The sequence below is a fragment of the Typha latifolia genome, chromosome 7, assembly GCF_019914945.1.
Source record: "Typha latifolia isolate L0001 chromosome 7, TyphaL0001v2, whole genome shotgun sequence".
Classification (NCBI taxonomy): Eukaryota; Viridiplantae; Streptophyta; class Magnoliopsida; order Poales; family Typhaceae; genus Typha; species Typha latifolia.
In genome coordinates, this window is record NC_133092.1 from 1349080 (window position 1) to 1360363 (window position 11284).

Sequence of the window (11284 nt, forward strand, 5' to 3'; positions counted from 1 at the left end):
AATTAGACCACACCTTAGTTATTCTAAACCTTAAACTTTCACCTATTTAAATCAAGTTTACTTTTTGGTCCATTAAAATATTTCAACTCAAAAGTACAAAAGGATGTTAAAATAAAAATAGAATAACTTAAATTTTTAGAGTAATCGGTGAGTTATCATTAATAATGTCCACCTTTAATTTATGCTGATTTTCAATCAAATTCTTGTTTTGTTCAAAATACATATTTAAGATATTTGCATAAATAAAAAATTATTTAGATTTTTTCCTTTTTTAATTTGAACAGGTTCCAGCTATAAACATCTGAAAGGTAGCTTACAATGCTGTGCTAGCTACACAGGCACTTACACCTCACTACAGTCGGCACAATAAAATGGGAGCTTCCTGGCATTTCATACTTACTACGAAGTTGTCAAGATCTTAGACATTTATTAAAAGGCATCGAGGTCTGTGACGAGTAAAATATTGTTTGCTTTTGTGCAGCATATTACTTTTCATATGCACATAAATAACACCTTTTGTTTACATCTTGTAAATTTCAGCTAAGCCCAGATTTTTTGAGTACTTACAACTTCAATGAAAGTGTCTACTGGAACGGGCAAGAGGAAGAATTCTCGAGCATGTTGAAGAGCCACCAGATTGTTGTCATCATCATACGCTTCATTGCAAATTCTGTCAAGTGGAACATTAATATGATGAGCCTTTCCTGCATAGGAATTATATTGGCTAGTATATACATATAACTACAAAGTGCTAGGAAAGCTGGAGAGTTAGCAGGATTCATATATAGTTGATTCTTTCAATAATTTACATAAAGGATTCCTATAAGGATAAAAACAACTAATGTGAAATCAGTTTTGACATAATTAAACAGTCTTGATAAACAGACAACAGGATGAGAGCTCCATAAGAAGCCAAAAGAGTGATCACTTAAGAAACATAAGAACTGATAAAAGAAACTATAAAGAGAAGATAAAAATAAAATAAACAAGCTCTCAACAAGCTTCATCAGGCATCATCAGCTCTAGTTCTTGAGCTCCCAAGGGTAAGCTCCAACTCATCTGATCCACATTCCTCATGTATCCTCTCTCCTTCCCATGCCTTCACCAATCCTGTTGGATTATTGCCATTACTACTGCTACCAAATGCAAACTCATTTGAAACACTATCCAACATTTGAACGTCAATCTGGCGCGCATCTTCCATAACTGGAGAACATGTGCCACTCTGCCCTGGGGTGCACATTCTTGAAGAAGCCCCACCTGTCATTGATTCTTTGAATAGACCAAAAGGATTAGATGACACAAGACTGAAGGTGGGCGAGGATGGACCGGCAGACGAGATCTGAAACCCCGCAAGCCAAGCTGGATCGGGAACAAACCGGCGGGTAGGGCTCGGTGGAGTGGAATTTGGTAGAGAAGTATAATTTGCGCCAACCCATGCTGGCCGGGCATTTGGGTCATCCCAATCGTTCTTGATACGCGGTGTACAAGCAGTTGGTGAACTCAACGGAGGCGTAACTGGAGCACTTATGGAACTACCAGGAATGCAGAGATGATGGAATTGTGGGAGCTTGGCGGATGAAGCTGAAGAAGAGGTGGAGGAGAGATTTTTGAGCCATGGGATAAGAGAGTTGCCATCAGCACCATTAAAATTAGCGTGAGGGACATAGGAGGAAGATGCAGGACTGGCGAATGAAGAAGAGGCAGGGCTTGGCTGGTACGAAGAGCATGGACTTGGTGAAGCTGAGCCTCCTATCAAATATTCCATACGCTCAGGAGGCCTGCAACCCTGAAACATAATGAACAACAATCATTCTTTCGTTCTGCCTTGCAAGTTGCAAGTAATGCTACAATGGCAATAACAAACAGCCATCACAAATAACTAAAATTAGTTGCCAAAATGTTAGTATATGAAAATTTACAGTAACCTAGGTTTTAACTCATTTAGCAACCTTCACATTAAGTACATATTGGATAATTATAATGGGATTCATTATATTTTACCACACCAAACAAAAAACAAAAACAAGCAACAGATAATTGAATTAAATATTACTCAATTTTTAACACTTACTCTCAGCAAACACATCAACTTTTATATGGTAACGATTAGCCTCTCTGCTGTTAAAAGATTAGACCACACAATCACTAGCTTAGGTTTGGGTGGAAAAGAACTCCTCTGACCACATGATACTATAGATATTGCCAAAATGTTATCAAAGTACACATACTACTGCTGGAAAATAATAGAAGAATCTCACATTCCTATTTGGATAAACTAGCCAATGCCCTTAATTGTCCGATCCTGTCTCATTGACTATGATGTGGATTGCAACCCACCAAAAATACGACCATGCAGCATTCTCAAAAATTTAAGCCTATAATTTTTATATATTATATTCTAACATTCAAAACAAAGCCTTTTCCGTCTAACAATGCCATGATTCACGAAGCATTAATTACATTGTTCTTAAATTATGTAAATCTTAAATGCGTCTCTGACAACTATTCAATCTAAGTAAAAAAACACACACACACAAAAATATTTTTTTATGCAATAATCCAGCTTTTTAGCTCTTACAGACTGCCAACCGCATATTATCAAATCAAACGACGCGCTGTCGCACAGCACTCCAATAATTTCAGAATATCAAACAACACGCTATCGCACACCACTCCTACAGTAATTTCAGAACATTTTGCAAAAGAGATCAAGAATTAGAGGGTAATTATAAGGGGAGAAAAGGAATGGGGAAGAGAATGATGTTACCTTCCGGTAAGTGGTGCCATCGGGCTCCACAGTCCACCCCGCCTCGGTGCAGAGGGCTTTGAGGACCTCATTGTTGTCGCAGTGCTTTGGGAGCTTATAGTTACCGTACATGCGGAGCCCCGCATAGATCTTTGCTGCGATCGCCCGCCGGCGCCGCTCCCTTCTCCTATTGTTCTCCCTCTCCCTCCACGTCGGCATCCTCGTCCCCGCCGTCATCTCTCTCTCCCTCTCTCTCTCTCTCTCTCTCTCTCTCTCTCTCTCTCTCTCTCTCTCTCTCTCTCGCTACTAAATCCACGAAAATAAGAAGAAATCACAGATAAACCCTTCAAATCTCTGGATTATCTTTCTTGTTTTCGCAACTACGAGCTCGATGTGTAGATCTGCAGAAGTGACAGGAGATTCGAGTGGAAAATAGGACGATCGAGTCTAACAGACGAGGCGACCAATTGAATGAGGAGGAACTTTTAAAACAATATGTTTTTGTTAAATGCCCACGAGCTTTCCTAATTTACGGCCGTGCCACCACCGAATAGAGATGGGGAACGAGGAAAAAAGCGAGGGTAAAATGGGAAGATATGGGTAGGGAACGAGTTTGATGCCATTGTTTGAGCAGTGGTCGCGAATTCCAATCTCTGATCCATCTGAGAAAAAGAAGAAAACGAATGAAAAAGAAAGCCCGGTCCAATTCAACCGGTTCAGTTAAACCCGGATCGAACAATGAACCGGATCACGTGAACAGTGGAGGAGAGAGAGAGAGAGGCACATGGTTCAGCCGCTCGAGTCCCCCTCCTTTTTACGGCGAGCCGTTGCTTTTAAGGAACTTTAACCGACTCGACGGTTGCGCATCGGCTGTCTTGCCCACGACAGCACACAGCCGTCACACGTGGCCATAAAGCGGAGAGCGCCTTTGGCGGGAAGAATGGGAGACGTTCCCTCGTAACGGTGGGGCCAGGAAGCACGTGGGAAAAGGTGTGGGAGAGCGGCGGGATCACATGGTTGGGAGATGACATCCTCGCAGTCGCCGACCACGAGGACTGCTGATTGCTGAACAACAGTAATTGTGACGGACCGTGTCTCAGATAAACCCTTGACTAAAGGACGTGCTTTAATTAAACATTCTATTCAAAACGGATAAGTTCTCAAAGCCGTTGCCTTAATTAATTAAAACTCACAGGACTACTCCTTTTTCTAATAGCTCAGTCGATCATTTCGATCCATTTCATCACGAAACTTTTTTCAGACATGCAATTTATAATAACACAACAATAAATAAAGAACGAGAATTTTGAATTTATTAAGCTGTTCAAAAGAGATCAAAGATTAATAAGAACAGCAGGCCCTCACGAATCCAGTTTCGATTTCCTTTGTATTTGCACTTTCGTATTCAAGTTCCTGGCAATCGCAGTTGTACCCGTTCTTTGATGAAAAGCTTGGTGAACAGAATAAGGTCGGTGAAGTCCTGCAGGAGAGAAGGTTAATGACACAGTCGTAAATATGTCGGGCAACCTATGCATGTACTGAAAGATATAAGAGGGTATAAATAGCCGGATGCTAAGGTTTGGCCATCGTGCAACAAAGAACTAGGACTAAATTCCCTAAAAGGTACAATTCTTCCACTTTTTTCAAATAATATCAACATTACATATGATGTGAAGTCCATACCTTCCTCTGTCACCAGGCATTCTGATAAACTGGCCACTGAAAATTGTTGTCGCAAAATGCTGACAGTAGTCGATACACAGAACAACAAACAACTGACCTGTTAAATTTATGTTTCTTTTCTCGCTTCAAGTTCCTCCACAGTGCTATGAAACCTTAACAATAATTAGTGGTTAAGTGCTACCTTCAAAACTAAGCGGCCATGGCTGTCAACTGCTGAGACTGACAACCTCCTTCAGCAATTTATGAACAGACGATCTAAAGTCAGCGGAAATCAATAGTTGCCTAGGAATTGCATCCAGTGCAAATAAACTAAGAACTCTCATAACATCTGCTAGAATCAATTTTTCCTGTCCGCCTACCCTCTGGTTAGCGAATTTGCACAAGTTCTTCATCTTGCAAGAACGGCAAGTCTGGAAGGATGAACAAATGAAGAATGTCTCTTAAAACCTAACTCCAATACAATAAACACAGAGAGCACTTTAATTAGATGAGAAATACAAACCCACTCACAGTATCTTCTTGAATTTTGAAGAAAGCACGTAGTCTTTTTGCTGCAAAAATTGTTCCTCGTTCAACAGATGGACACCCAAAAAGGGCAACCTTTTTCAATTCGCTTCCAGACAACCACCTGTGCTTGAAAGAGTACACAAGGAAGAAGGGATTTAGCTTGCCAATAAAGTAATGAAGGTCCTGAATTATGCAAGAACTATGAGTTGACATCTTATGATGGTTAAGAAACCATCCTATATCTGTCAAAAGCCTCAAGATATGCTAGCAAAGAAATTTAATGAGCAGTCAAAAGGATATTGCCGGCATTGAAACCTCAAAACCTATTAGAGAAGGCAACAAAGAGCTGATAACAGAAATGTTTAGAGGAGATCAAAAGTACCTAGATATAACCACTGAGGGAAGGAAAATATGATGGCCATTCGGCTGGAAAAGTTCATTGTCCAAAATAGAGATGAATGGTATAAGAACATTGACAAGAATGACATCAATTATCAGCAAAGAAGTCCATAATCATTGCTCATCTTCTTTTAGTATTAAACAAATAAAAGAAAACCGAATGATGCAGACTTAAACAGCAGGGGCAGTGCAAAATATTTTACAAGGAGAAAAGGGAGAATCTTGTTCATGAAAGAATCTAGAAGCACAGTAATTAGGAAGGGGGAAAAATAAGCAAGCCGCAAGCACAAAATAATTTAGAATAAGGAATGCTATCCCCATAGAATTAACTATTTTGTGAAATAAGATTTGTAGACAAAAGCATCGAATGAAAGAACTACAGAATACAAGTTATGCTCATACAATATGTGGGTGATGACCTTTTAAAGGATCTAAAAGGTCATTGGAAATTTGAAGCTATGAAGCAATATAGTTTCCCGTCATATCAAACTAACTATATTGCAGCTTGCAAGTTTAAAAAACTGAACCCGAGTAAATTTTAACAGAATGCCTTAGTCATGGAAATTGTTTTCATCAGAAGTTCTGCTGACTGAAACAGCCATCTCTTGGATGATGCGTTATCAAATTAAAATTTTTTACATCATTTCACTCGCCTACTAATTTAAATTGAACTCTATAGCATCTTAAATAAAATAAACCTATTTAACTAACTCTTGAGACATTCCAGTTCAAATCTAACCACCTCGCTAGAGTTCAAATCAATGTCGGAGAAGTGCTTGGCATCTGTCTACAAGAGAAACTAGCAAATAAAGAAAAGGAAAATAAAAAGATTCGTGCTTTTGCTTACTTTGCTATCTCTTGATGATCCTGGCCGAACTTCTCCGCCGCCGATTTCAAGAAATGGCGAGAGTACGAATTAGGTGGGATCTTATCCTGACCCAACTGCCCCACGCGGGAGAAACTAGCCTCCTTTACGTATCCCTCCTCTTGCAACCGCCTCACCAGGGACGCCGCCTCGGGCGAGAGCTCCTTCGGGAACCCCTTCTCCTCCATTGGCCGATAGCGAGTAGACCCCGAAGAAGGTACCCACTTCTTATCTCGTTTGGCAGCGTCCTTTCGTGGAAGAGGTGGATTAGTAAAGATCGACGAGAGGGTTTTGGGAGTTGAAGCGGTGACGGTGGCTTGGGTATGCTCGGGTGTGGGATTGGTGTGAAGAGATGAGAAGATTGGGGAGAAAGACGGAGAAGGATTCGGGAATTTAGGGTTTACTCGGAGTTTGCAGAGGAGGAAGGAGAGCATCTTTCCTGTGGGATTAGAGAGGGGAGTGGAGGAGATCGCGAAGGCGCCCATGGCGATTAAGGTCGGGCTAATTGAATGATCTAGGCCTTCGCAAAAGACGGTGACGATTGTCAAGTCGTCGCAGTGTTCTCATATCGTCGCCGACTTCTAAGCTCCCGCACATCTCCAAATATAAGCACGTATAATGATTGGTTACGTAGAAGTCGGTGGCTCTGGTTGAGCGATTAACATGGTAACAATTATGTAAACATCTTACTGCTATGAATCCACTGCTTATACTTGTTAAGACCATGAAAGAAATTATAAAATACTTAAATTATTAAAAACCTATAATTTTTATATTTTATATTTTAACAGTTTATTATCGCCCGTTTCCACTCGGTTATTATGTATCAAGTTTGTATCCGTTCCATCAATTTTAATGGAAGTTATTCGTCTACAGACATTGATTGAGGGAGAGAGGGATTAATGCGGTGCTTTTCAAACATGAGCATTATTCGAAGAGACCAACTTGGACAAAAAGAGTGGAAGTCCCAAAAGATGTCGAGGAAAAAAGTCACACAGTCGTACGAAGTGCCACAACAAGACATGACATGAGTACTAATTTGACTCTTGACCGGACCCCTAAGTCCTTAACTCCTCCCTAATTCTAATTGTAATCCTAATCCAATTCCATAACCTCCTCCCCCTCCTTCAAACTTTTCGACTTATAACAACATATAATTGTTTACAGTTTGACTCTTCTCATCCGTTCAATAGATTTCGTGTAGAAAAGGAGATATGCAACTTATTTTCTCCATGTTCTTCATTGTAACAACTACTAATGCATATCTACCTATGTCTATATGCATGCGAGAGAAGAAAATTCCTTCTAGAGTTTATTGGCTGTAAGGAACAAATGGTGGAGGGTGGATTAGGGAGAGGCTTCCACGCTCAAACTAATCCACAAACCTAAAATTAAACCACGGTATTCTGGCAGTGGATGTAATAGGAGTTTATTTTTAGAACGGATCAAGCCAAAAGGGAGGAAGGGCTTCCTTGTAAGGAAGAATTACCCATTACTTGCTTAATTTCCTCAACGAACCAAACAATCCCTAATTAATAACCCCACACTTAAAGGAACCCCAAACACAAACTCTTCTTTTATCATTAGCTAACTCATCCACTTGTACTTATAACGATTGAAAGACCCAAATTAGGATGCTTAACCTCTTTCTCCAAAATTCCAAACAGAGAGGAACAAACGAAAGCAGACAACTTGTCAAGAACTAGTTAATTGGGTTTGTTTTGGTTATACTTTTTCTCTCTGTCTCTCTCTCTCTCTCTCTCTCTCTCTCTGTTTTTCCCAAAGTCCAAAGCCGCCTCAAGTACAACCAGAAAGGAGAAGTTACTCCGAAACCAAGGGGCCGGAGAAAAATGGCTCTCTCGGACTTGGGAGAATTTAAGGTAATCTTCACATGGAATTCCAGGGAGAAGAAGAAAAAAAAAGAAGAATGTATGAAAACGTGGCACATCTATTTGACTTGGTTGTTTGGAATTAACGTAGTCCCCACGCATGCACCTCGTATAACTCTCTCTCTATTCACCATTTCACCGTTCTCCAAATATACAACTATATAAACCACCCTAACCTACTCCAAATCCTCCCCGAATTGATCGAATACCATCTCAAAGAAAGACACTACTCTTTTCCTCTCTCTCTCTTCTCTCTCTCTCTCTCTCTATTTCATAATAGCTTCATGGATTCACATAGCAAGAGAGTTACTACTCTTGTTCTCTTCTTCTCCTTTCTCTTACTTGCACCCTCTCTAGAAGCGAGGAAACTACTCGTCGGCCATGGAGAGGAGAAGAAGGTTGCAAGCATGGAAGACATTAAATTGGTGCTCAACTTGCTTCCAAAGGGATCAACTACACCACCGTCTTCTCCTGGCGAAGGTGGCCACCGTTCCGGCGCGGCTACCGAGAGGATGTTGGGGTCGGTGCCGAGCCCAGGAGTTGGCCATTAGATTCTCAGACTTTGCTTTTGTTCTTACAACTATTTGATTCTTTAGCTTGCTAGTAACAATTTTTTGTAGGGTGGAACCCCATAATAATTTTTCCCTTCGTTACCCATCTAATTATCTCTACCACTTTTGTCATTTAAGGTATACATATGAGAAGAATTGTACATATCCATCAAGCTTCTTTTTTTTTGTGTGTGTGTTTGGCTCCCTCCAATATCAAATTAAGTACTAATTGTAATCTCCAGTTGGACTTTGCTTGGAATATTAATTTGTCATTCTTTATTAGTTTAATTTCCTGGCCTTATTCTAGCAATCCGGAACTCCTTGTGGGGTTCTTTTAGGCCACAATCCTTAATCTCCGCTTAGATATTATGATTAGTGAATAATCCAAAGAAGATAAAATATCTCGTGTTGCGTAGTGATTATGGTATTAGAGCTGGCAACAACAAAGAATAATTAGATAACAAATATTTAGACGTCATGCTAACGAATAATGATGCAACGATTATATAGAATCATATAACTCAAATCTTGGATTTGGCTATGTTCACAAAGGGATCCAGATCAATTGGAGATTAGGATGCTGAGCTGTGGACGAGTCCAGAAGATAATGATATCTAGTTAACATCCATAATCCTATTTGTCCCTAACCAAATGTTTAGGTAAACAACTAACTTAATCTTTTCCTTTAAATCAAAAGCTCTTTTCTTTTTCGTTCTTTTTTTAAAGCTAATCATAAGCTAGACAGAGGAGTTAGTCTTCTCTATAGGAGATCATATGTTCGAGTGCTCGTATCGCTATGCCTCAGTAAATAAATACTTAAGTCAAACAACACAAGTGACGAGTGAATAATAAGTAATTAATCATTTAGGCCCACCAAATCTTTTCAATTTGAGCCCATATGAAGCCTAGATGGAGATGAGGTTGATGGCCACTCTTCTGATTTCTGAAATGGGATTTGCTGTGTAATACTTGATTACAGCTCGATCGACAGTTCAGTTTAAACCTTAACGCGTTCACAAAGGGCCCCTCTCGATGAAGAATAGACGAAAATTTAGGGTGCAAAGTGCAAAGTGGAGGTCATTGCAATCTTAGTCGATATGGCAATATGGCATGAGCTATTATCCTCTCCTCTCTCTCTTTCTAGATCTCCTGTTCATTTCTCAGTTTTGTTAGAGAATAAGTAGGAACAACTCACTACCAAACCAGCGAGTCAAACCACAATATATATATATATATGGGCTCATGTTGACTTGTTGTATTGGAAACCCTGTTTAGTTTTAAGGCTTTTCCCAAGATTAGACAAGGAGGTTAATTCTTATCGATATATCAAAACTATGTCAACTATATTAATTTACAGTTTCTCGATACATAGCTTAGTAACTATATCAATTTCTTTTTTAATATATATATATATATATATACTGTAACAAATTCAAACTATGCGTATATAAGTGAAACATTCGTCAAATATCAAATTCAATATGACAGAAGAATCAAACTTATGACTGCTAGGATATAGTGGTACATCGTGCTTCTCGATACTTCTAATACAACTGCACTAGTGTCTGACTTATTATTAGCCATTCGTACACGGCATTGACTTTTTTGGGTGCTATCGTAGTTGACTCTTTAGAGACCCATGGATAGCCCATTTTTCTAATGGTTATATAGTCCTCAACTACTACCAATAATCTTATAAAGCGCTTAATTAGCACCGAAAGCCTAGTTGAATTGATATGCGTCCCTAGCCTATGCTTAATGTGGGGATAAATAGTGTAAGTAAAAGATTAAACCACATGAATAAACCAAAAAACTCCGTACGTTTTAATCACTACGTACATATATATATATATATATATATGAGATTAGGATCTAGGAATTCTTCTTCTCCTTCTTCTTTTTGACGGTGGAATGATCTCACGGCAAATTTAGGAGAATGTGGGGGCTATAACCATAAAATTGTACAATATAATTGGCTTGAAGAAGTAAAGCTCCAACATTTCTAAGTGCAGATGTGATGCTGAATGGATCACTTTGATCATTTCAGCAACATAATTGTTTGTTTGCTTTACATATATATACGAAACCACAAAACTCTCAGTGAGATGAGATGAAGTAAGGATTAGGCAAAAGAAAGAAAGAAAAATAAAACAAAAAACAAAGAATGAACTGATACTTGATACAACTACAAAAGAGTAGGAATATATATTACTCTAGTGCTAATGGGTGCTTGAAATCAATCACAGGAGGTGTCTGGTGAGGTCCAGTGCGGCATGCCCTTTTCCGCTCGGCGTCGACGGCGGCGCCCGCCCTTTGGCGAGGACATGAAAGGCCTTGAACTCTTCCACATGATCTAAAGCTGAATTCTTTGTCACCTTCAGAGCTGCTTCATTAATGGAGATTGAGCTTGGTTCCGGCCTTGCTAAGGTTAACCCAACAGCTACCATGAAGAGGAGGAAGGCTAAGAGTTTTGAGTAGAAGCCAAGAGGAGAGAAAGAAGAGTTGGCCATATGGAGTTTTTGAAGGAATAATGGCATGGAAGTGTAGGCCAGGATATATTTAGTTTTAAGTACGGTGGGAGATATACTAGATAAGTACAAGTCGATTGGGTGAAATTACTTTCTTGTGCTCCTTGGACCAT

General features: G+C 39.6%; 2 protein-coding genes across 7 annotated transcripts; both read right to left on the bottom strand.

Moving 5' to 3' along the window:
* Positions 1 to 761: 761 nt before the first annotated feature.
* Positions 762 to 3390, bottom strand: LOC140791872 (protein BZR1 homolog 3-like). Its single transcript, XM_073142564.1, has 2 exons — positions 2771 to 3390; positions 762 to 1789 (listed from the first exon to the last, which is right to left on the bottom strand). Exons 1-2 carry the CDS (start codon positions 2984 to 2986, stop codon positions 1007 to 1009), a joined length of 999 nt encoding a protein of 332 aa, XP_072998665.1. The 5' UTR covers positions 2987 to 3390; the 3' UTR covers positions 762 to 1006.
* A 650-nt stretch (positions 3391 to 4040) lies between these two features.
* Positions 4041 to 6775, bottom strand: LOC140791874 (uncharacterized). 6 transcript variants are annotated; one of them, XM_073142569.1, is made up of 5 exons: positions 6186 to 6775; positions 4943 to 5060; positions 4614 to 4842; positions 4433 to 4529; positions 4041 to 4229 (listed from the first exon to the last, which is right to left on the bottom strand). In XM_073142569.1, exons 1-3 carry the CDS (start codon positions 6686 to 6688, stop codon positions 4639 to 4641), a joined length of 825 nt encoding a protein of 274 aa, XP_072998670.1. In that variant the 5' UTR covers positions 6689 to 6775; the 3' UTR covers positions 4041 to 4229; positions 4433 to 4529; positions 4614 to 4638. The 6 variants fall into 6 exon arrangements, with proteins under 6 accessions (XP_072998670.1, XP_072998672.1, XP_072998674.1 ...); XM_073142571.1 differs by having other exon boundaries at positions 4939 to 5060; XM_073142573.1 differs by having other exon boundaries at positions 4935 to 5060.
* Between the last annotated feature and the right edge of the window lie 4509 nt (positions 6776 to 11284).